Genomic DNA, 26754 nt, shown 5'->3' with positions numbered 1-26754 from the left:
ACCTATCCCAAGATCTGCTAACACCGTCGGAACCGGCCAACAAGGACAACGCCAGCTCCCCCGACCGCACCCATACTTGGGATCCAGACCGGAGTGCCCCGTTTATACCCCAGAGCTCCACTCCAGAGGCCTATGCAATTGTCACAACGTAGAGACTATGGGACACTCGGAGCCTTGACCCAGCCGCACTCACCTCGTGAACGCTACTCCGGGACCACCGGGCCTTAGAGACTGCACCGTCAGGAGTGGTATAATACAATATATCCCAAATTGTGACAGTACACTGATGGACTGTTAAGGGTTATCCAGCTTTGCTACCCCAAACGAGAACGCCATTGGTAATGAAAGTTGCCGATGCCTCTAACATATGTTTAATGCATGGTCTCCGATGCCACTACCTATGAATAGCATTATGTTAACTGTTAGTGGCGGTGTTTACTACTATAACTTTATTATTGTTGCCAAGCCGGTACCCTTACGTGCCATTTATATAGTAGCCTAGACCTACACATTTAGCCTGGCCATATGCCAGCTCTGCCTGTTTACGTGGCGACACCTTGCTCATGACAACTACTAGAATAGGTTGAGCCCGGCATCGGGCCCAAAGTTCACATAGTGTTGCCACCTGCACAGGCAGAAGCCGCATTACTTCCTTCTCCTACGTTATTGTAAAACTTTATCTTTATGTTTATTACTACTAGTTTGGTTCCTTATGTTTTCATCATACCCCGAGGGGCGAGATCATGCTGTCCAGCGGCACAAACTGTGGTCTCCTCTCATGAGCACTGTTACAGATGAGGTATTATCTTTTAAATGGCTTGTAACTTGCATTTTTGTAATCTCAAGTTTACCCACACTCCACAAGTCCAGCTGGCCCTACCCAGCTTTGTCCTTTACCTAAACAGCTAGCCAGGTTTGACCAGCCTTATAATTCCGACTGTCTATTACACTTTAAGGGCATGCAAATGCCCCGATAGCCGGGGTAAATGAGATAAAGGAGCAGGCAACCCCTCATTGGGCCTCATGCTTCTGACTTCCAGGGTACCACATGCTAATTAATACATGTTTTATCAAGACAAGGCGGAATACACCTATATCAACAGATCACTCAGTGCTTAGCGCCACATAATCACATACCATACGTTTCACACGCATGAACGTCTTGTAAAGGGAAGATATCCCCTAACATGCATAACAGCAAAAGTATAGAGTAGCGACAAGACGCGTCAGCACAGGAGGGACACACTTAGATATGCCCCCCTTTAAAAATGGGTCTTGTTTCACCTGTTATTCACCCTTCATAGTTTATTTGCCTAGCAGACGTATAAATGCTGCCAGACGGACCGGACTCCCTCATACATTTTATGTTCCCTATATTTCGTAATTGCATACCGCTAATTCATGCCAAGACCCAGACAGTCCTCCGTATTAACTGATAGGGCTGTATTGCCTTACGTTGGTAGAATAATGCTCCACGGCATATTGCAGTCAAGAGGGTAACCCATTACTATCAGGTGGGCGGATCAGGCATGTTGCACTCCTACCCCACATCGTACGCATTAATACCATATCAGCTAGTATGGCATGCCTAGTTTGCTACCTTTTTTATGACCATTAGATAACAATAACCAGCGAACAAAACAAAGACTCTTTTATGCTTTTCTAAAACTCAGGACACTACCCCGTCCACTTACCTGCCTCGTAACCAATAGAAAACAGTGATATATTCTTGCCTATCTCCTGAAACAGCATTATTTGGCTTCTACTCTTCGCTTTAAAAGTTTTGACTAAAAAATATAAAATTGTGCATGCATTGCGGTTCACCCCATTGTTTTAAATGTTACACGTTTGCTTGAGGATTGCCGTTGGGGTACCTCACGCCTGTATGTTATTCTTGATCTGCACTGCAAAAATAAAGAATTAAAAAAAAACAAAAAATCTTAGGGGGAGTTCCAAGTTAACCGTTAAGCCTCCCTTTAATAACCCTACTAACATAGTAATTTGAGTCAGCAGCTTACTCGGCTTTCTACGATTTCTTGAGGCCAAAAGAAGGATCTTGCTGTTGGAAACATGCGACCTTCACCATGCGTAAAGAATTCAGGAAACCAACAATCGTTACATTATCTACTCCTCATACCAAAACATATCAGTCGGGCATTTTAAATTGTGCCTGCTGCAAAAATTTGTACTCGTAATCAAAGACCAGGTTAAACAAGTCCCTAACTAACCTTACTATCTTTAACAACTATGATATGTTACTTTAATACTCCACCCAGGCCTTAATCCTTCCTCCTACTCGGGTCACTCATTCCATGTCAATACAACAGCAGCCTCTAACGGGCATGTTACTACACACATAAGTAGAAATGTGGTAAGTTGGTTTACAATAGGAACATTCCTAACCCAGGATAGAAATCAGGCTGTCTTTTTGATAATGTGACTAAATGATTGCTAATTGTGAAATTAATCTTGTCTTATATTTTTGCCCTCTTTTTACAGGCCTGACCTCTCGTCGGTTTCGGCACACCTCAACCGACTTTGGTCCTTATCGAGCTACATACTTTTAATTGTACGTCCTCTAATTACCCCGTACACAAGTGGAAGGCATATGCCTGAATTTGTGGGAGGGGTTATTTTCCCATTTAAATCCTCAGTAAACCCCAGCTTACCTATCAACGCCGTTTGGAAGTTCCCCTCCCACCTCACTCTTTATTATTTACATCAATATACCAGGTGGGCCCTCTTTTTACAGGCCTGACCTCTCGTCGGTTTTGGCACACCTCAATAATTTTACATAATTAGGTAATTTTATTAATTACAATTTGACAACCCAGGCCGAAAGTCCAGGGAATTTAATTTGCTAGCACTATATTTAACAATGTAACTTTCTAAGACACCATAAAACCTGTACATGGGGGGTACTGTCTTACTCGGAAGACTTTGCTGATCACAAATATTAGTGTTTCAAAACAGTAAAATGTATTACAACGATGATATTGTCAGTGGAAGTGACATTTTTTGCATTTTTCACATACAAATGGCACTTACACGGACGATATAATTGTTGTGATACGTTTTACTGTTTTGAAACACTAACATTTGTGTTCAGCGAAGTCTCCAGAGTATAACAGTACCCTTCATGTACAGGTTTTATGGTGATTTCAAAAGTTACAGAGTCAAATATAAGGCTTGCGTTTCAGTTTTTTCACATTGAAATTCGCCAGATTTGTTACGTTGCCTTTGAGACCATATGGTAGCCCAGGAATGAGAATTACCCCCATGATGGCATACCATTTGCAAAAGTAGACAACTCAAGATATTGCAAATGGGGTATGTCCAGTCTTTTTTTAGCAGCCACTTAGTCACAAACACTGGCCAAAATTGGCGTTTAAATTAGTTTTTTGCATTTTTCACACACAAACAAATCTTAACACTAACTTTGGACAGTGTTTGTGACCAAGTGGCTACTAAAAAAGACTGGACATACCCCATTTGCAATACCTTGGGTTGTCTACTTTTGCAAATGGTATGCCATCATGGGGGTAATTCTCATTCCTGGGCTACCATACGGTCTCAAAGGCAACGTAGCAAATCTGTCGAATTTCAATGTGAAAAAAACTGAAAAGTGTAACATTCTGTATTCGATCCTGTAACTTCCCAAAACACCATAAAACCTGTACATAGTGTTCCCATTAAAGTGTCGATATCCCCTTTGGCATGGTTGTTATCTATACATAAAGTTACATTTTTAATTAATTAGTTCAATAGTGGTGTTTTACATTTTCAGTTGGCCTTGGTCCTCTACCACAAATGTTTTAAACTCAACTATAATTTCCCTGAAATAGTTTCCAGTATTTTCTCAAGAAGGCATTACTTTACATTAAATCTGGCAGTTCTATAAATGGTAGCAGCAAAGATGTAAAAATCAATAAATAAATACAATGCAATAAAAGTAAGTTAAATGGACTTATCAAAAGTTGTTACTGTGCTTGGAGGTCCCAGGCTATGTCATATCTCCAGGAGTTAAATAATTAGTAAATGGTTTAACCTCAAACTTTCAAAGACGGTGCCAGTTAACTCTGCCCAGCAATTTCCTTTAGAGGTCCATGTCTTCAATCAGGAATCCTTGTACTGGGCACTGCTCAGAGGTCTAGATTGTCAGCTGATGCTCTCAGCTTATCATTGTTCCCCCTTCATAAAAGTAAGTGAAATGGATACTTACCTTTTTTACTCAGTTTTACAAAGGGTGAATTGGTGATGAGCTGATGCTCTCAGTCCACCATTAGCGTTGAATCTGAAACTTTCAGATCAAAATCGTGGTTCTCTGTAAAAGGTTGCTGAGAATATCAAATAGTAAGTGTGTGCCCAGGACCTCCTAGCACCATGACAATTTATTTGCGAGATGTTCTTTAAGTAGGATTGAGTTAGCAATTTTCCAGTTATAATTTGTTGATTGTGGAACATTTTTTTTTTTCAGACCATTATAATGTTCTAATTATTATACTAGGTAAAACTTTTTACTCACCTTTAGGTCATCTCCCCAGTTCCATGTTAATGTCACTCCAATTCTAGACGTGATTTTGAAGTTTTCACAAGTATCGTCAACAAATATATTACCCTTAGAGTACGGGAGAGAGATTCTATAAAGTAAGGGAAATGTATTGTACCAAACACTTTAATGTACATTTAGGAATTACAGTTATTACACATATATACTCACTTAGTAATCAGTCATTCAGGCTGTAAAATCCAAGCATTGTTCACTCTACTTAACCATGTCCAGATTTTGCAAGCAAGATTGTAAAATACTTTTTTTAAATGTATTTATTAATTCATGTATTACTTTTTTAATGTGGTGGCTCTCTAGCAAGTGTTGACCAGCTCCCCTATAGTTAACCCTTGCATTTCCGAGAATTTTTAAACTATTTGCTTGCTGGCTGCTAAACGGTGCTTTGTGACTCTTCCAAATCCTATACTTTGTGTAGGGTTCAGATGAAAAACAGTTATTTTAATCCCGACACTGAATGCATCCGGGCATTTTCTGAAAATCCGGTGGACCACCTGAATTCTGACTGAATTTGGCTTTAGAAAATATGAGAATTGCCATTCCAGTCGGAAGTCAGCCATTTTCACCAGATTGGTTACTGTTTTGCTGAAAAATGTGGTGACATTTTTTCCATGTGTAAATGGCGCATTGTGGTTGATGTGACCAGAATGGAAATCACATGTATCCAGTGTGGCTAAAATTGGATCCAGTAAATTGAACGCTAACTGAACTCCTCCTTTGAATGAAAATGTTTTAGTCCAATTTACTTTGCCCTTTAATTTTTATTCACTTTTCCAAAAAGTCCCTATGACCCCACTGTTAAACTGTCAAACAATAGGTCTCAGTATTTAACCCCTTAAGGACCTCTTTTTACACTTTTTTTTGTAAATCTGTTTTTATTGAGAAGTTGTTCAAACAGTCAATACATACGTTAAGAAGATTTGCATTTTGGGACACGCAGGTCTCCAACATATCATCAGTTTGAGGATACTATCCGCATCGTGTTAAGGTTCTTGACTAGGTCGAGGATCAAAGCTGTAATTTGATCCCCTGGTTCTTTTGGCTTGTTGGCAGAACCTTTTCCATGTCCCTCATTCCGTACCTCTCTGAGGGGCACAGAGCATCTATCTCCAAAACTAGTGTTCGTTCTCAATTTGCGATCCTGCCTTATCCGTTAGTTATGCTTTGGGTTCGGAGCCTGTGCTGCCAATGTTTAGCGTTTTAATTTATTATGTGCCCATTTGATGTGTGTTCCCTTTTATTCGGTCTAATGGGGAAGCGGTTGTTGCTTTTATTTGGGGAGTTATGTAAGCGATATCTAGAATGGTCAAAGGTGGTGTTCCAAGGCTTTTTAGGCATCTTCCCTGCTGCGTTTTGCGATCTGTGTGTTAAGTGTGTATGATATGTGCCCACTGGTGGTGGGAGGGTTCTGTTGGGTGAGTTGTATATGTGTTGCATCAACTATACGATGTGGCGCGATTTCGGTGGGAGGTAGTTCTTCCTTCTGTACGTCAGGCTTTCCCCAGTCTTTCCTAGTCAAAGTATGAGTGTGAGGGGAGCAAGGGTAGGTATGGGAGGAAGATAGGGGGAGAAGAAGAGGAGATAGAGCTAGGGGGAACAGTGTATGATCCATGCTAAGGGTGAGTCGGAGCCCGCACGCCGCCCCCACCCCCGGGTTCCCCCCCATTCCGCGGGTATCAGGAAATATACATAAACCAGGATTGCCACGCTTCCACGTGTTTGGTTTTCCTGCCCGTCAGGGAGGCATGGAGCGCCTCCGCACCCTGAATGTCCTCCACTCACCTGGTCCACTCCTCCTTCGTCGGGATCTCCATCTTTTTCCAATAGGCCGGTATGGAGGCCTTAGCTGCGTTCAGCAGATGGTGCATGATCAATTTTTTGTAGCTCGATATCGGTTGTTGAGAGATATGTAGGAGTGCGAATTCCGCAGACCATTTTGGGACTTCTCCCAGTACCAGGGATATCTATTTTTTTTCATTTCCCAGTATGGGGCTATGTCGCAACATTCCCACCAGATGTGTAGCAGTGTACCTCTGTCTGTTTGGCATCTCCAGCATGTTGGTGGGGTTGTCAGGAAGATTCGGTGTATCCCTGTTGGCGCTCTATACCAGAAGGAAATCAATTTATAGTTAACCTCCTGGTAGTGGGAGCTTATTGACCTCTTATGATGCCACAGGAGTGCTTTGTCCCATTGTGGTGGTGTGAATGTTCTACCGAACAATTCCTCCTACTGCCTTCAGAATGTGTTATTGTCCGTGCGGCCATTCGTGACTAGATGTTGGTATAGTATGGATACTGCATGATCCAGTCCAGAGCCTTGCTCACAGAGCCTCTCGAACCACGTTAGCTCCCTATTTAATCGTTCTGTATGTGTGAGTGTAGTATAGTATTGTTTTAGTTGCATATATCGGAGCGTAGTGAGTGCGGTTCGTGGTCTACCCTCCAACAACGCATCCAGATCTCGGAGTCCACCATCCCCTAGGGCCCTTCATATGGGAAGATAGTCTCCGTCGCCCAGGAAGCTCCACGCCCTAGCTGGCAAGCCTCCGCCTACTCTGCTATTATGCGTCACCGGTAGAAGGGGGCTGGGTGTTGGCGAGATGTGTGGCTGTTCCCTTAGCAATTTCCAGCCGCGTAACGTTTGTGCCACCGGTCTGTCGCCCACTGCTCGGTCTCTCAGGCCCTGCCCCCCCCAGATCATAGTTTCCAGTGTCTTTTCATTAATTGCTTTGTCTAAGGATACCCATTGCTTCTGTGTGGGTTCCATATGTCAGTCAAGAATGCGTTGCATCACCATGGCTTAATGATATTTTTTTAAAATCCGGCAGTGCCAGTCCCTCGTTGGGTCTGGGGAGGCAGAGTATGTCGTGCCATAATCGGGATCCTTCGCCTCGCCACGTGTAGCGTATGACTGCTGTTTTCAAGGAGGAGAAAAATGTTGCTGGTGGCGTAAGGGGTATGGTTTGCATGAGATATAGGACTCTAGGGAGCACATTCATTTTGAGCACCGCTATGCGCCCGTGCCAGGTTATGTGAGGGAGAGCCCATCTAGTCAGGTCTGCAGTTATTGATTGTAGTAGAGGTTGAAAATTATGCACATACAGTTGTCTGGGATCCGTAGGCACCCAAATGCCCAGATATTTCATTTTACCATGACACCATCGAAACTCAAATTGTGATTCAAGGGCCATATATTCATCAGTGGGCATCATCAGGTTCAGTACTTCACATTTCGCCAGATTTAGCTTGAACCCGGACAGGTTACCGAAGCGTTCGAACTCCGCAAGGAGGTTTGGCAGAGTTAGACGGGGTTGTTTGATGTAAAAAAGCAAATCGTCTGCGTAAGACTCAACTTTATGGGTCATTCCCTGTCCCTCATAACCCTGAATATCTGGATTCAGGCGGATCGCCTGCAGGAGTGGTTCAAGAGACAGTGCGAACAACAGCTGGGAGAGTGGACACCCCTGTCGCGTTCCGTTTCTAATCTCAAAGTCGTCTGTCCGTGCCCCGTTGACCTTCACCGCTGCCCTTGGATTGCTGTATATGGCGGATATCCAAGTTAAGAGCTTGTGTCCCAGTCCCATCCCCCTCAGCGTGGATGTCATATACTGCCAATCGACTCGGTCTAACGCCTTCTCCGCGTCGGTTGATAGCAGCAGAAGGCGCTCTCCCATTCTCCTTGCCTGATGCTGGACGGGAAAGAGTCGCAGAGTGCTATCCCTCGCCTCGCGTCCAGGTATGAAGCCCGTCTGGTCTGCGTGGATCAGGGACGGGAGGAGAGGCTGCAGTCTGGTCGCAAGTACTTTCGTGAATAATTTTGTGTCAACGTTTATGAGGAAGATTGGGCGATAGCTGACGCAATTCATTGGGTCTTTTCATTGGGTTTGAGTAGTACGGTTATGGTCGCGGACAGGGATTCCGGTCCAAAGCTTCCACCGTCTGCCACAGCATTTAGAACTTTTGTGAGCCAAGGTAGGATCTTTCCCGCAAATTCCTTATAGTATCCTGTGGAAAAGCTGTCTGGTCTTTTTACACTTTTGTGGTGTTTGTGTTTAGCTGTAATTTTCCACTCTCTCATTTACTGTTCCCATACAAATTATATATTGTTTTCTTCAGGACAAAACTGGCTTTTTTTACCTACCATTATTTATATAATCTCTTGTAATTAATTTAAATACATGTTTTTTTTTAATTTTACTTGAAAAATATTTTATTCATCTACAAAAGCTAATGAAAAAAACTGCTAAATAGATTAAAAATGTTGTCCTGAGTTTAAAAATACCCAGTGTTTACATGCTTGTTTGCTTTTTTTTTTTTTTTTGCAAGTTATAGGGCTGCAAGTACAAGTAGGATGTTGCGGTTTCAAAACAAACATTTTTAAAATGTATCAATAGTAAAACTATTATCTGACATATTTTTTTTATTCTTTATTTTTGTTTGTGCATATAACAACCGTAAAGCTTGCAGCGCCACGACAGCGTCTGCTAGCATTTTGTCAACATTTCAACAAGTGCCATTTTATACAGCACAATATTTTAGTTTTAAAACATGGAGTTAACAAGACAAACAAGTAACAGTACTTTTCTGTGAGATGCAATGCATATAACAAAGTAGAGTATGGTGTGGTTTATAATGAATGGTGCCTGTGGCTATGCGGCTATCTGGTAATGTTTTTGATGCTTATGCGGTAAGTTGCTACATTTTGTAAAAGAGTTGGTGCGTCTAATTGAGGTGTATGTAGCGAAGGCTTTCCAACCGAGTATAATACATTGAAAACATGTTGTGATGTCTAACTTCGAGGCGTAGTGTCCCTTATGACTATGTCGTCTGAGGGTGTATGTGTCGCTTTTAGGGCCTTTACAAGCGGCCGTAGGCTCAAAAGGGGTGGTTGAGTGTCTCCATTATGTGAGGATTGCAGCGGTGCTGCGGCTGAGAGCCTCTTTGGACACATATTCCAACGAGAACAAGTAAAATGCAGATAATAAATAATAAAAACCTTAGACCGTAGATGATGAGCAGGAACAGTGTTTGTCAGACTATGTTTGTTTTTTGGCCAGGGAGGTTCTTAGTTAAGATTGCGTGCATATAACATCCTGATCCCTATTTGTGAAATGCGCGCTTTAGGTCTGTGCAGTAATGGCTTGTTTAAGCTAGAGTGATATCAGGCCCAGTATTGAGGGCAGATAAGCTAGTGGGGACAGTAATATTTTGAAGGGTATGGCAGGGCCTAAGTGTGTATCTGTCAGCATTTAAGAGTTAATCAGGGGCCAAATTCCAGCCCTATGTTAATAACAGTGTGACCGACATAGCAAGCCTATAGTAAACTTGACATCAGGCTGTCTATAGTTCAAACTTTGTAACAAGCTTATCTAGCGCCAACATTAAAGTGGAACTGATGCAAATTGTATTGTACATTTCCTAACTAATGTTTTTATTTTTTTTTGTAAATCTTTCTTTTATTATGGCATATACGTTATGGGGTACAGAAGAGAAAGAGGGAGGCATTGTGGGGTGACATGAAGTAATAATAACAAGATGGTGTGCAATGCACCTCAAAGAAAGATTGCCATGTTTTTTGTTTTTTTTTTGTGAAACATTCAAATATACAGAGTGGTACAAGCTTGGATAAAAAAAACAGGAGTAATCAAAATCAGAGTGTGCAAATAGCCTTAGTGCGCCACTATAACATCTTCAGGGTATACTGATATATAGTTGCATTAATTGTCATGTCATTAGCTAGCTATGCATGATTTTATATTATGAAGGCTGATAACAAATTCAATTCTCGCTTATATAAGTAACGTGAGGAAAACGATGCGTAGTGAAATAAACATTTAACACTTTACATGCTAAGTTTTTATGTCTATAGATTGAACAGGGTAGATATAGGCATGTGGTGAAAATAGCATGGACATGTTGCTTATGTTCTGCTGTTAGGGTCAGACTATGTGAGCAATTGACAGCCACTGTAGCCAAACGTATATGCAAATTAGCACTGTTAGCTTAGATAATAAAATGTTTGATATCTGTGTTACTTACATCTATGGTTAGTCGATTGGTAACAGATAGTGTTAGCTAGTGGCGTACGTTACAGGTTTATAAAATTATGCTAGTCTGAGTAATGCTTTATATTTAACTAGTATTAACTAGGTCATGCTTAAACATATAATGTTGCGCTTAAAACACAGGAATTGAGTCACGAGGTAAGTAGTCCGAATCCAAACTGTGTATGCCGGAGAATCATGCCTGTTTAGTGTGTGTCCCAGTGGGCTGTTCAGCCGATGCCTCTTGATGGGAGGCTGCAGTAGCTTAATTGCCAAAGTCCCGCTGGCTTCATGTTCAGGATCCTCCGGTCCCAGGTGGCTAGATCCTTGTCTGCTCCTCCGCTCCGGCGGGAGTCTGCAAGTAGGGGACTGGGTAGTGTTGCCTTCGTGGAGGTCCGCTGGTTCCTTTGTGTCTGCGTCTCGTGGGTAGTGCATCGCATCTTTCGCGACTGACCTACTTGACCCGGTCGGTTGCTGGATGTATGCAGGGTTTGCCGTGTCTTGTATCTCCGCCGACGTGCTTGATATCTTTTCGTGAGGTGTCTTGTGGGCGAGTGGCTTTTTCCTCTGCGGCACCATTTTGGGGCCTTGTCAGGTTGAGGAGTATCTCGCTTACGGCGGGGTAGTATGGCCCTCCGTGGTCGATTGTTTCCATTGACCTTTTGCGCTCGGCTCTCTATCCTCGCCCAAAAGGCTTCGAAGATGGCATTGAGTCTGGCCGAGTAGTCCAGCACTTCTGTGTTGTGCTCCGCTGTACACGTGGCGTCTGCCATGGTGCTATTTAGTGTAGCTAGGTGCCGTTCCTGTGGGTGTGCAGTTTGGTCGTGCTCTGACCCGATTGCTTCAGGGTGGTGGACCGGGATGACCCCCGCCGGTCCTGGGGGGGGGGGTAGGGCTGACATTCAGCTTCACTGCTGCCCTGGTGTTGGGTCGGAGAGAGCGGCCGTCCCTCCCCGTCCCTCCCCGACTGATTGCCAGGGTGCCCCCTTCTCGAATATTGTGCCCTGGCATGGTTTCAGGATTCGATTGGGGTTGTGGTGCTGATTTTGTAGCTTGTGTGGCAGCTGACATATTTTTTTAAAGTAGAAAACCCAGGGTATTCAATATGGGGTATGTCTAGTCTTTTTTAGTAGCCACTTAGTCACAAACACTGGCCAAATTTAGCGTTAGCATATTTGTTTGTGTGAAAAAAGTAAAAAACTAAATTGAACGCAAATTTTGGCCAGTGTTTGTGACTAAGTGGCTACTAAAAAAGACTGGACATACCCCATTTGCAATACCTTGGGTTGTCTTCTTTTGCAAATGGTATGCCATCATGGGGGTAATTCTCATTCCTGGGCTACCATACGCGCTCAAAGGCAACGTAACCAACATGGAAATTTTCAATGTAAAAATATTTGACCTACATATTTGACCCTGTAACTTTCACGCTATAAAATCTATACATGGGGGGGGGGGGTGGAGGGGTACTGTTATACTCGGGAGACTTTGCTGACCACAAATATTAGTGTTTAAAAACAGGAAAACGTATCACAACAATTATATCTTCAGTAAAAGTGCTGTTTGTGTGTGAAAAATGCAAAAAAAGTCACTTTCACTGACAATATCATCACTGTGATATGTTTTACTGTTTTGAATCACGAATTCTTGTGTTTAGCGAAGTCTCCCGAGTAAAACAGTACCCCCCATGTACAGATTTTAGGGTGTCATAGAAAGTTACAGGGTAAAATACAGTGGTAGCAAATTAAATTCTCTTGACTTTCAGTCTGGGTTGTCAGGCAGGGCCCTCAAATTGCAATCAATAAAATTACTTAATTATGTAAAAATATTACATAAATACGCACGTAGAATTTAAATATATATATATGCATACTTATATATTTAAAGTCTACGTGTATATTTATGTAATTATTTATGTAATTTTGTATATGGACATATGTATATTTTGTATTATTTTTATTTATTTATATATACATAGATATATATATACAATTTCATTTTAAGTGTATTTTGATATATATATATATATATATATATATATATATAAATATATATATATATATTAATATCAAAATACAGTTAGAATAAAATTTCATATAGATATATATTTTTTTTTAATTTGTCTTATTATTTTTACATGTTTTAATTTAATTTACTTATTATTTGTATTTTATAATATATATATATACAATATATATAGTTATTTTATAGATATTATATATGTGTGTAATTTAATTATAAGTGCATTTTTATATTAATATATGTACATATTAATATAAAAATACACTTAGTATGACATATATATATAAATGTTATATAGACATATATTATATGAGCAGTGTGAAGTGAAATGAAATGGGTCTTTTACCTAAAAACTTTAATTCCCACTGGGCTCAATTCAGACGTTGATCTGTACAATTTTTTATAACCCCTTTTTAATTATTATTTTTTTAATTATTTTCCATCTCATCATTTCCTCTGCCATTGATTTTTTAAATGTTCTTATGCCCATGGGCCATAACTAATTGTTAATATGATTTATGTGTTGTTGTTAATTTTATTTTATTTTAAATTTGTATTCTTTTTTATGTGAATTACACATTTATTAGTTTTGATTATTTAATTTTCTTAAGACTATTTTCTAGATTTGTCATTATATGAAGTACATTTTTAAACTTGCATTGCTGTTTACAAAGATGCTCTTAGATTTAGTTATAACCATGTACTCTATTTTTTGCATTTTTTTGTATTATTATGGTCCTTTTACACTATTATTTTATTTATTTTTTTATCTAATATTGTCTATGCATAGACCATATTACTATTATTTATTGAAGTTGTTTTAGTATTTTATCTTTTATTTTTATTTTATGTCTATAGATTGCTCCTCTTATTTTAGTATGTGTTATTCAAGTTTTTGCTTATCCATGCAGTTGCCATTTTGTTGGAGCCAAAAGAGACAATAAAAAAAAAATGGTCATGTGACTATGATGTCACAAAACCGTTATTTTCAAAATCCTAACCCTATTTAAGCAGCTCAGGTCCCATTTACTCTGTAAAACACTCTTCATAAAGCCTATCTAAGTAGAAACGCGTTAAGTGTATTGTTTTCAACTTTATCACTATTTTATTATATATTGTATTTCTTTTATTATATTTTTTAAAATTAACATACCGTATATACTCGAGTATAAGCCGACCCGAATATAAGCCGAGGCCCCTAATTTTACCCCAAAAAACTGGGAAAACTTATTGACTCGAGTATAAGACTAGGGTGGGAAATGCAGCAGCTACTGGTACATTTCTAAATAAAATTAGATCCTAAAAAAATTATATTAACTGAATATTTATTTACAGTGTGTGTATATAATGAATGCAGTGTGTATATGAATGCAGTGCGTGTGTATGCAGTGTGTGTATAATGAATGGAGTGCAGTGTGTGTGTATGAGTGCAGTGTGTGTATAATGAATGCAGTGCAGTGTGTGTATGAGTGCAGTGTGTGTGTATGAGTGCAGTGTGTGTGTATGAGTGCAGTGTGTGTGTATGAGTGCAGTGTGTGTGTGTGAGTGCAGTGTGTGTGTGTGTGTATGAATGCAGTGTGTATATAATGAGTGCAGTGTGTGTGTGTGAGAGCAGTGTGTGTGAGTGCAGTGTGTGTGTGTGAGTGCAGTGTGTGTATATGAATGCAGTGTGTGTGTATGCAGTGTGTGTATAATGAATGGAGTGCAGTGTGTGCGTATGAGTGCAGTGTGTGTGTGTATGAGTGCAGTGTGTGTATAATGAATGCAGTGCAGTGTGTGTATGAGTGCAGTGTGTGTGTATGAGTGCAGTGTGTGTGTATGAGTGCAGTGTGTGTGTATGAGTGCAGTGTGTGTGTGTGCAGTGTGTGTGTGTATGAATGCAGTGTGTATATAATGAGTGCAGTGTGTGTGTGTGAGTGCAGTGTGTGTGTATGAGTGCAGTGTGTGTATATGAATGCAGTGTGTGTGTATGCAGTGTGTGTATAATGAATGGAGTGCAGTGTGTGCGTATGAGTGCAGTGTGTGTGTATGAGTGCAGTGTGTGTATAATGAATGCAGTGCAGTGTGTGTATGAGTGCAGTGTGTGTGTATGAGTGCAGTGTGTGTGTATGAGTGCAGTGTGTGTGTGTGAGTGCAGTGTGTGTGAGTGCAGTGTGTGTGTGTGTGTATGAATGCAGTGTGTATATAATGAGTGCAGTGTGTGTGTGTGAGTGCAGTGTGTGTGAGTGCAGTGTGTGTGAGTGCAGTGTGTGTATATGAATGCAGTGTGTGTGTATGCAGTGTGTGTATAATGAATGGAGTGCAGTGTGTGCGTATGAGTGCAGTGTGTGTGTATGAGTGCAGTGTGTGTATAATGAATGCAGTGCAGTGTGTGTATGAGTGCAGTGTGTGTGTATGAGTGCAGTGTGTGTGTATGAGTGCAGTGTGTGTGTAACCCGGTAACCCGTGGCAACGCTCTGACCCCGCGGCTCTCGCGAGAGTTGCAGAGGAAGCTGACCTGGGAGCTGCACGCACCGGAGAAGAGAGAAGGGAGCTGACAGGAGCTGCGGTGAAGGTAAGTTACAGCTTCCTGACAGCCCCCGGTCCATGTCTGTATTATGGCAATGAAAATTGCCATAATACAGACAACTGACTCGAGTATAAGACGAGTGAGTGTTTTTCAGCACAAAAAATGTGCTGAAAAACTCGTCTTATACTCGAGTATATACGGTACTTTTTTAATTGGACCTAACTTTGCTGTTGTCTGATTGTTTGGAGCTATATCCCTGGTGGGGATCATACCACCCAAGCGCTTTGGATTGAGCAAACCGGAACTCGCTCATTAGCATGTGAGTAGGCTTAAAATATTTATTTCTGCTTACACTCCCTTTTTTACGGTGTACACCGTTGTGGTTATGTTTGTTTATCTCCACATATACACGGAGGGAAGATTTGCATTTACACCTGTATCCTTGAGTGGGGATCATACCACTTCAAGTGCTATCAGAGGAGCCAGGTTTTACAGCTCCAGTACACGTGAGTGCACATTTTATAGTTTTTATCTACCTTTGTAGATGAGACAATGTATTACCCTCAGCTGTTCCACATACTTTTTCCACCTGCACTGTGAATGTTTACATGGTGTGTTCAATAAAAACATGGCAACATTTCATTCTTTGTGTGTTATTAGTTTAAGCAGACTGTGATTGTCTATTGTTGTGACTTAGATGATGATCAGATCACATTTTATGACCAGTTTGTGCAGAAATCCATATCATTCCAAAGGTTCACATACTTTTTCTTACAACTGTACTTCACCATATACGATTTTTATTTGTTTGTTTTTCATGAGGATACCCCCTACCACACCTATAACTTGAAGAATTGCCACTGCACTTGATCCATAGGCGGGGATTATTCCGCCCAGGCGCATACACTGGAGCTGTATTGAAGCTCCAGGAAAGTGTGAGTGCACATCTTTTATTTTACTTATCACCACTACAGTTTTAAATACTACACTATTATTCCTTCTCTGGTTCTCTTCACATATACCTTGTCAAGGATTATTGAAGCGCTGCACCTACCCCCATGCTTTTATCCAATTTTCTGATCGGAAAAGAGAGACTCCGTATTGATGATCCAGCTGCTTTTGGACTATTATCACTTTGTTTCCGCACTGAATTTATTTTTGTGTGATTCTGTAGGGTGAGATTAGGTTTAGCTTGCTGCTGTGTGTATCTGTATATACATAGGTATATATTGCTGTATATATATATAGGTATTGTCAGGTGCACTAAAAACAACTTTGAGGGGAGAGATTGCCTTTGTTTATTTATTCTAGTGCTAGCCTAGGTTACCAATATATAGTTGTTAAAGAAAAATGTGTTAACTGTTTTAATAAAAAAAATTACAAAAAATTTAGGGTTGGGGTATTAAGTAAAAAACAAAACAAAATAATTTATTTTGCCTAACTAGTACCATCCAGTCACTCATACAAGCATTCAGTGATAGGTAGCCTGCTTACTTCATCCTAAGATGACACAGTTGACTCCTCATCATCCCAGGAAAGGGTTCCCTTGCTCACTCCTGGACATTTTGTTAGATTTCATTCTAGGACCATGGCAAAAAAAATCACCAACCTAAATAAAATCACCTGCATGACTGCTGAGGTGTATGGAGTGTTCCTATTGGTCAGCATGTCTTTCTTTCCTTGTAGACACACTGGTTGCAGCACACAATGTCTGGGTATGGTGGTGCTAGTAGAGGAGGTCCAACCTTGATGTAAACTACTTTTGTACATTCAGAGAAAACAATAACTATCCCTTACTGAGATAGTGAGTGATATACTAAAGTGCCTGAATAAAAGCAGCTCAACACAAAAAGTGGAATACCTTAATCCACAATAAAGTGCAAAATATAAGAATAAAAAGGTATAAACAATATGCCAGCGAGTGGAGCGCTATAATGAATATTAATATAAATAATGAGGGGGTATACTCACCCCTCCAACATAGTGATACTATGTGTCCAAATGTACATACAAAGTAAAACAACAAAAAGAGAGAATATAGTGCAGATGGTTTACAAAAATAAAATTAAATATATATTTTTTATTTTTCATCATTCATTTTTTATTTTTGTAAACCATCTGCACTATATTCTCTCTTTTTGTTGTTTTACTTTGTATGTACATTTGGACACATTGTATCACTATGTTGGAGGGGTGAGTATACCCCCTCATTATTTATATTAATATTCATTATAGCGCTCCACTCGCTGGTATATTGTTTATACCTTTTTATTCTTATATTTTTTACTTTTGTACATTGCAGAAGGATTGCCAGGCTTTTCCACCAATGTGATCACATGATGGAAAGAATTGTGGAACAGCTGAGGGTAATACATTGTCTATTTTCCCATCACTCCTTTGGAAATGACTCCTCACTGGGGCATGAGGACTTGACAATAATAGAGCATCTAGTGTCAGTTCTTATTCTATTTAGGGACATGACAGAAATGTTGAGCCACAGTAATGCAAGCTTGTGACAGGTCATCCCTATAGTCACCCACTCCGTTTACAAAACAAATATTAAAGTTAAATTACACCTGCTACTGTTCCCACTTTTTTAAAACACCTTTATATTGTGGTTCCACTCTGCCTGAGTCTTGTGGTGCCTGCTTCTGTCCTTCAGTCTGGCTTTATCTCTTCTACATTTTCTATCTCAAATGGCTCCCTACAGAGTTGCCCATTACCCCTACTATTGAATGGATGGTAGGAAAAGCTCTGGGTGGTCAATTTCCCACTGACTTTTTCCTTTTATTTTCAAATAAATTCCATATTTTGAACTTTAAATGACTCCTGCTCCTCATTTTCATTTTTAACGTAATATAAATTCAGCCAAGCTAAACGGCAACATGAACTAAATTCTGCCGTCCTAAATTTTTTTTCACTGCCGAAGTGGTTTAAAAGAACCTGCAAATGTCTAGTGTTTAGAATTCTACTAAATCTAGGATTTAGGAACTTGCCTTCAAGATGCTGTAGACAGTAATTCCAATAACTCTATAAGTTATAATTGTATTTGAGCATGCCTAGATTTAGTCTTACAGTTTAAATACTGCACAATTCAGTGGATTAGAAACCGAGTCACAGTAAATGCATCTTTGTTGATTTACTGAAACTTTAGACATACAGCTATAGCATCATATTTATGTTGCCATATTTACCATAGACATTTTTAAAAATAACACTTTAAAGCCAGATACTTACATTTATACCAGTTATTCTAAGTACAAATCTTCTAACATAGCCGCTGTTAACACTGAAATAAAGTGTCCCTCAAAAATGCCTGTTATTACATTTATAATAGTATACTTCTTGCATTACACTTTTTAATGACATTCTAACAGAGCAATTTCATAGGTATCAAGATATCATTTTTGCAGGTGACATGTTGTTAGCAACATATCAATATTTTTTTTTGTAACTTTACCTGCATCAATTTTGACAATACTGATTGCATCATATAATTTATTAAAATGTTTGCATAATAATACATGTTGTATAACATATTATTAATTTATTTTAGCAAGAGATATACTTTAAGAATTTTTAGGGCGCTGGGGTTTGTATAAGCCCCACAGATGGTGCAGTAGCCAACCGAACAATTTTATAAACATGTATATCAACAGCAAATTGTAAAATATTATAAATAAAATAAACACTATGCGTTAGAAATACAAACATGAATGCAATGTGACACTAGAGTGCAATACTATCTGTTTAGACAATTGAGCCCCACGTGTAATAAAATGCTTTTTACTTTCCTTATTTTCTTTGATGCACCAGTCTCACTGTGGCTGCCTAGCCTACGCTTCCTGAGATCATCAGTACTGATGATCTTAGCCAATTCAATGTCTCCTAATAGGAAAACATGGAAGGGGGGGTAGAGTGCATGCCTCACACAGCACCAGTCATCATCTCCTCATAAAGATGTATTGACTCCATATATTTCTATAGGGAGTTTTTAGTGACTCCATGCAGAGCAGAACTTCAACCAGGAGGTGGACATATGAGGCAACTTAAAACACTGCCTTTTCCCAAAAGAGGCTGACTAGCACTGCTCAAACTGCATGGACAGCTTTTTATCCCCATAACCACTACATTATGCTGTAAGGATTCTGATACCTAGAGTGTCCCTCTAAAACCATCATATCATGTCTCTTGTAATAAAATGCATGTTATTACCTTACTTCCATTTACCCAATCACCCCACTAACCTAAAGATTAACTTTGGATTGACATCCCATGCGTAACTATTTTTTTCTCTCTAAACTCCCACAATTCAAATGGATTACTGTTAATTACTCTGGCTTGACTCACAGATTGCTCCTCTGGTTACTTCCTAATTAACTGATGGATCTTTAATAATCTTTTTTATATTATTTAATATATAGCTCCAGTACTGTACAAAAGATTAAAATAAAGATGTCCATTACTTACTGTTCTCCATTGACAGTGATACCTTCCTCAGTGATTTTAGTTATGATGCCTTCAATCATAACTGTAAAATACACTCTGTTAAACTCCTCGGTTATAACCCTCTGTATCTTAATATCAAATTCAGGATAGCTGGAATGACAATGAGAAGCAAAGATATAGTAGCATGTCCCAGGGAAGGTCAATGTATTGCCATCAAAGGTTTTGAAATGTGAATTTCCCCATGTGCTGCAATGTGGCTTAATTTCATCTGGCTTGTGAACTAAAAAGGAAAAATAAAATATAATAAATAAAAAAATAAATACATGTAGGGGTTTACACTTTTTTTTACTGTCTTGTTTTTTTAATGATTTCTTATCTGTGTTGAATAGTAGACTATTTTTGTGCCTTTCCAATGTTTGAACTAAATATGAGACCTTGATTTTTTGGGGAACCCATGTCAATTTTGTTCAATGATATTCTTTATTTACTTTTGTAACAGCAGTTTACACATCTACAGTCATATATTCTTCACTTCAATATACAAAATATAGAAATATTTTAGAGTTTTGCTTTCACCGTTTTTTGATTTCAGTAGTTCAACATCTTTATTCACTTTTTTTTTATCACTAATGTATAACAAAATGCCATTTACTCTGGTCTCTTCGTCTATCAGTTTTTCAGTTTTAAGTCTGACTCATGTATTGACCTTCTGTTGACATCTTTCTATATTTTCTTCCCACTTAAAGTGTATTAATGTTTCGTAAGACAGAAACAAAAATAAAGGAAAGGCTGTCAATTTCTGCACTTACAGCGGTTTAAAAAGTAGACATTCCAGGATGGAATGAAAATTTCACAATATGCCAGTTAAACAAGATGCCATCATTAGTTAATAAATTTAACCAGACAGTAAGAGAAAGAGGCAAGTAACAGAGATAGACACAAGAGACAAGACAAAAGGGGAAAGGGGAACAGTAAGAGAAAGAGACAAGTAACAGAGATAGACACAAGAGACAAGACAAAATGGGAAAGGGGAACAGTAAGAGAAAGAGGCAAGTAACAGAGATAGACACAAGAGATAAGACAAAAGGGGAAAAAAGACAAAAACAGAGACATCATTTCCAGGTAACACAACAAATAAATAGTCATGTAGTGGATTAGTACCAATAAAGAGTCAGATTATGTTTGAGGGGAAACCACAAAACTCCTTCCACATTCTCCATTTGCTGTCATAGTTTGATCAGCTGATTGTGCTATATATATATTATTTTTTGAGGTGAAACATTCTGTAATGTTTTAAATGGTGAGGTACTTTTAAGAAGATACTGCTAGACTTGATTCATGTTTTGTATGGTGTGGTGTTTTTGACATAACGTTTGGGTATCTCATTGCATCAATGTGTTCAGAATGTGTCCTGTATGCTGTACCTTACTTCCATTGACTCAATCACCCCACTAACCTAAAGTTAAAAGGGATACTATAGTCACCTGAACAACTTTAGCTTAATGAAGCAGTTTTGGTGTATAGAACATGCCCCTGCAGCCTCACTGCTCAATCCTCTGCCATTTAGGAGTTAAATCCCTTTGTTTAATGAACCCTAGTCACACCTCCCTGCATGTGACTTGCACAGCCTTCCATAAACACTTCCTGTAAAGAGAGCCTTATTTAGGCTTCTTTATTGCAAGTTCTGTTTAATTAAGATTTTCTTATCCCCTGCTATGTTAATAGCTTGCTAGAGCCTCCTGTATGTGATTAAAGTTCAATTTAGAGATTGAGATACAATTATTTAAGGTAAATTACATCTGTTTGAAAGTGAAACCAGTTTTTTTTTCTATGCAGGCTCTGCCAATCATAGCCAGGGGAGGTGTGGCTAGGGCTGCAGAAACAGAACAAAGTGATTTAACTCCTAAATGACAGTGAATTGAGCAGTGAAATTGCAGGGGAATGATCTATACACTAAAACTGCTTTACAGGGAGTGCAGAATTTTTAGGCAAGTTGTATTTTTGTTTTAAATATTTTTATTGTTTCATAACATAAGCGTAAATTTCGAATTGGGTCATAGTAAGGCAAGTGGTTGCCCTCGCAGGGGCCTATGCAGTAACTTTCAATAAGACGATTTGTTGCCTACGCAGAGGCTTAATTAGCAGCAGAAGAGAAGAAATGCATTGTATCGCCTACGCAGAGGCGAATTCGGTGAAAACATAGAATCGTATTCAAACAAACTTTGCAGGGTTAAACTTACAAGCATTGCGGCGTGAATTGCCTGGTGTATGTTGGCTCTATTACAAATGTCTTATGCCTTTTCTAGTGATTAAGCAATAGTTGTCTGTCATATAACTGCATGTTGGGCTATGTTAGCATTTTAACCTACATCATGTTTTATATCCATCTGGTTATCTAGTCAACAAAAATAAAACGGCCTTAAGCGGGGGCCCTAGGGGGCATTTGAACTGTAAATAGTTAGTGTCGTGTAGCTATACGTGTAGCGTGCGTCTTCCTATTGGGGTATTTTAGCATTTTAACCTACCTCATGTTTTACATCCACCTGGCTATCTAGTCAACAAACATAAACGGCCTTAAGCGGGGGCCCTAGGGGGCTTTTGAAATGTAAATAGCCAGTGACGTGTAGCTACATGTGTAACGTGCGACTTCCTATTGGGATATGTTAGCATTTGAACCTACATCATGGTTGACATCCATCTGGCTATCTAGTCAACAAGAATAAACGGCCTTAAGCGGGTGCCCTAGGGGGCTTTTGAAATATGAATAGCCAGTGGCGTGTAGCTATATGTGTAGCGTGCGTCTTCCTATTGGGATATGTTAGCATTTTAACCTACATCATGTTTTACATCCATCTGGCTATCTAGGCAACGAAAATAATAAACGGCCTCAAGCGGAGGCCCTAGGGGGCTTTTGAGATGTAAATAGCATGGTCATAATTTGAGCTAAGCATGAATAGCATAAGAAAACAATGGCATATGTAGCTTTAGCAAAACTGATTCGAGCTTCAGAATAACAAAAACGATTATCCAGGGCCTTATCAGCTTCCTGTGATTTAGTGAATGAGTTCCAGTGGCCTTATCAGGAGCTTGACCGTTCCATCCCAACTTTGAAAAGTATATGCAAACGTGGAAATTAAGTCTGTGAACTGTAGAACATGGCTTTGTTATTTAATCACGGCCAGACTAAACAGTGTCTTTACATGGTGTGTACTGAGTGAAGCAATATCCGTTACCCCAGGTGAGGGCCGATCCTACACCTGCCGTTGTGGGCCCTTTAGGCCATCTATCCACCGTCAGTCCTCCACAAGTCATATCCAGCTCCCCCGCGTGATGCCCTGAGGTTCCGTGGGCACTCAGAGTCCGGATTGGTCTTACAGACCCCCCACCAAGAGTCTTCATCCCATCCATCTCCTGCACCTCCCCAGCACCCCATATGCATCTGTGAAGCGTCTGGGCCCTCTCGCCCCACTGAGCGCCGGCCACATACTTGGGACCGGGTCCACCCTCTCACGGCGACCGGTATACCGGAAAGGCTGGTGCGTTCCCGTCCCACAGGACTCACGGTGTCGGGGGCATAGTTCCTCTGGGCCACCCCCGAACCCAGAGGCCGGGTCCATATCTTCTCTCGGGAGGGGCTGGTTGCTCAGGGGTCCTTCCGTGTGACAGCAGCTGTCGGGGCCCCCAGGGCGGCGCCCGATCTTTTCCTCATCTGGGTGGACGGAGGCCTCCCTCTTCATCCGTATCGGTGTCTGCTGGCGGGCTGTGTTTCAGGCAGCCTTTGCCAGTTCAGGCGGTCAGCGTGGGACCAACGCGGGAGCTCCCGCCATTGTGTGGGCCGCCGCCATGCGGCCGGGATGACCCCCGCCGGCCAGGGGGGGGAAGCGGGGCCGAGCCCGGGGCCGAAGCAGGTCTCTGAGTGTGCTGGTACCTCTTGCAGGGCGTCCGTCTCTCACCCTGGTGTCTCATCTGGATGTGTCTCCCAGTCGTTTGTATGTCCTCGGCGGCCGCTTGCATGGAGGCTTATGGTGGCAAGAAGGCCGCGGGTAGCTGTTTTAGCACGTCCCGGTTGCTACAGGCGTCTTCCAGGTATCTGGTTAAAGCTGGGGTTGTTCTCTGTTGAGTGGAGACGGACAATCCGTCCTTGACACGGTCGGTAATGTCTCTTTACGAGGTTTTAGTAGGCTCGGTGCTGGAGCCTAGGCAGATGGCTGCCAGTCGGCCCGGCGGCCCGGCCCCGCCCTCCAAGTTGTATTTTTGAGGATTCATTTTATTATTGAACAACAACCATGTTCTCAATGAACCCAAAAAACTCATTAATATCAAAGCTGAATATTTTTGGAAGTAGTTTTTAGTTTGTTTTTAGTTATAGCTATTTTAGGGGGATATCTGTGTGTGCAGGTGACTATTACTGTGCATAATTATTAGGCAACTTAACAAAAAACAAATATATACCCATTTCAATTACCGTATATACTCGAGTATAAGCCGAGTTTTTTAGCACATTTTTTGTGCTAAAAAACCCCAACTCGGCTTATACTCGAGTCATAGTCTGTATTATGGCAATTTGCATTGCCATAATACAGACTGGGGGGAGAGGGGGGCTGGCAGAGCTGTACTTACCTTTCCTGCAGCTCTCTCCTCCTCCGCGCCGTCCGTTCAGCACCTCGGTCAGCTCCCAGTGTAAGTCTCGCGAGAGCCGCGGCTCTCGCGAGACTTACAGTGTGAGCTGACAGAGGGAGCTGCACAGACCGCGCGGAGGAGGAGAGAGCTGACAGGAGCTGCAGGAAAGGTAAGTACAGCTCTGCCAGCCCCCCTCTCCCCCCACTGAACTACCAATGCTGGACCACCAGGGAAGGAGCCCCCCTCCCTGCCATGTAGCAAGCAGGGAGGGGGGACAAAAAAATAATAATTAGTAATAATAAAAAAAAATAATAAATAAATAATAATACAATAATAATAATAATAATTAAATTAAATGAATAAAAATAATAATAAATAATAATAACAAAAATTAAAATACTAAAAAAAATAGCCCACCCCCCAGCAAGGCTCTTCAACACACACACACACACACACTACACTCATACACACAGACTGCACTCATACACACACACTGCATTCATACACTCACACTGCATTCATACACTCACACTGCACTCATACACTCACACTGCACTCATACACTCACACTGCACTCATACACTCACGCTGCACTCATACACTCACGCTGCACTCATACACACACGCTGCATTCATACACACGCTGCATTCATACACACACGCTGCACTCATACACACACGCTGCACTCATACACACACGCTGCACTCATACACACACTGCATTCATACACTCACACTGCATTCATACACTCACACTGCACTCATACACTCACACTGCACTCATACACTCACACTGCACTCATACACTCACACTGCACTCATACACACACTGCATTCATACACACACGCTGCATTCATACACACACGCTGCATTCATACACACACGCTGCATTCATACACACACGCTGCATTCATACACACACACTGCATTCACACACACACACTGCATTCACACACACTGCATTCATTATATACACACACTGTAAATAAATATTCAGTTAATATAATTTTTTTAGGATCTAATTTTATTTAGAAATGTACCAGTAGCTGCTGCATTTCCCACCCTAGTCTTATACTCGAGTCAATAATTTTTCCCAGTTTTTGGGGGTAAAATTAGGGGCCTCGGCTTATATTCGGGTCGGCTTATACTCGAGTATATACGGTATTTATTTTTACCAGTGAAACCAATATAACATCTCAACATTCACAAATATACATTTCTGACATTCAAAAACATAACAAAAACAAATCAGTGACCAATATAGCCACCTTTCTTTGCAAGGACACTCAAAAGCCTGCCATCCATGGATTTTGTCAGTGTTTTGATCTGTTCACCATCAACATTGCGTGCAGCAGCAACCACAGCCTCACAGACACTGTTCAGAGAGGTGTACTGTTTTCCCTCCTTGTAAATCTCACATTTGATGATGGACCACAGGTTCTCAATGGGGTTCAGATCAGGTGAACAAGGAGGCCATGTCATTAGATTTTCTTCTTTTATACCCTTTCTTGCCAGCCACGCTGTGGAGTACTTGGACGCGTGTGATGGAGCATTGTCCTGCATGAAAATCATGTTTTTCTTGAAGGATGCAGACTTCTTCCTGTACCACTGCTTGAAGAAGGTGTCTTCCAGAAACTGGCAGTAGGACTGGGAGTTGAGCTTGACTCCATCCTCAACCCGAAAAGGCCCCACAAGCTCATCTTTGATGATACCAGCCCAAACCAGTACTCCACCTCCACCTTGCTGGCGTCTGAGTCGGACTGGAGCTCTCTGCCCTTTACCAATCCAGCCACGGGCCCATCCATCTGGCCCATCAAGACGCACTCTCATTTCATCAGTCCATAAAACCTTAGAAAAATCAGTCTTGAGATATTTCTTGGCCCAGTCTTGACGTTTCAGCTTGTGTGTCTTGTTCAGTGGTGGTCGTCTTTCAGCCTTTCTTACCTTGGCCATGTCTCTGAGTATTGCACACCTTGTGCTTTTGGGCACTCCAGTGATGTTGCAGCTCTGAAATATGGCCAAACTGGTGGCAAGTGGCATCTTGGCAGCTGCACGCTTGACTTTTCAAAGTTCATGGGCAGTTATTTGCGCCTTGGTTTCTCCACACGCTTCTTGCGACCCTGTTGAATATTTTGAATGAAACGCTTGATTGTTCGATGATCACGCTTCAGAAGCTTTGCAATTTTAAGAGTGCTGCATCCCTCTGCAAGATATCTCACTATTTTTGACTTTTCTGAGCCTGTCAAGTCCTTCTTTTGACCCATTTTGCCAAAGGAAAGGAAGTTGCCTAATAATTATGCACACCTGATATAGGGTGTTGATGTCATTAGACCACACCCCTTCTCATTACAGAGATGCACATCACCTAATATGCTTAATTGGTAGTAGGCTTTCGAGCCTATACAGCTTGGAGTAAGACAACATGCATAAAGAGGATGATGTGGTCAAAATACTCATTTGCCTAATAATTCTGCACTCCCTGTATTTAGCTAAAGCAAATTAGGTGACTATAGTGTTCCTTTAAACTTCGGATTGACATCCC

General features: G+C 40.7%; 1 protein-coding gene across 1 annotated transcript in view; it reads right to left on the bottom strand.

The window, feature by feature from the left end:
• The window catches only part of LOC134578518 (mucin-5B-like), a 144203-nt gene that overhangs the window by 90600 nt on the left and 26849 nt on the right, over positions 1-26754 (bottom strand). Inside the window, exons 3-4 of the mRNA XM_063437502.1 lie at positions 19613-19871; positions 4526-4640 (exon numbers count right to left, since the gene is read on the bottom strand). Of these exons, the coding sequence (XP_063293572.1) occupies positions 4526-4640; positions 19613-19871 (374 nt within the window). The remainder of the gene's footprint in view (positions 1-4525; positions 4641-19612; positions 19872-26754) is intronic.

This window comes from Pelobates fuscus, chromosome 12 (assembly GCF_036172605.1).
Source record: "Pelobates fuscus isolate aPelFus1 chromosome 12, aPelFus1.pri, whole genome shotgun sequence".
NCBI lineage: Eukaryota > Metazoa > Chordata > Amphibia > Anura > Pelobatidae > Pelobates > Pelobates fuscus.
The sequence above is the reverse complement of the archived record's forward strand: the minus strand, read 5'-3'. Positions and strand labels throughout refer to the sequence as shown.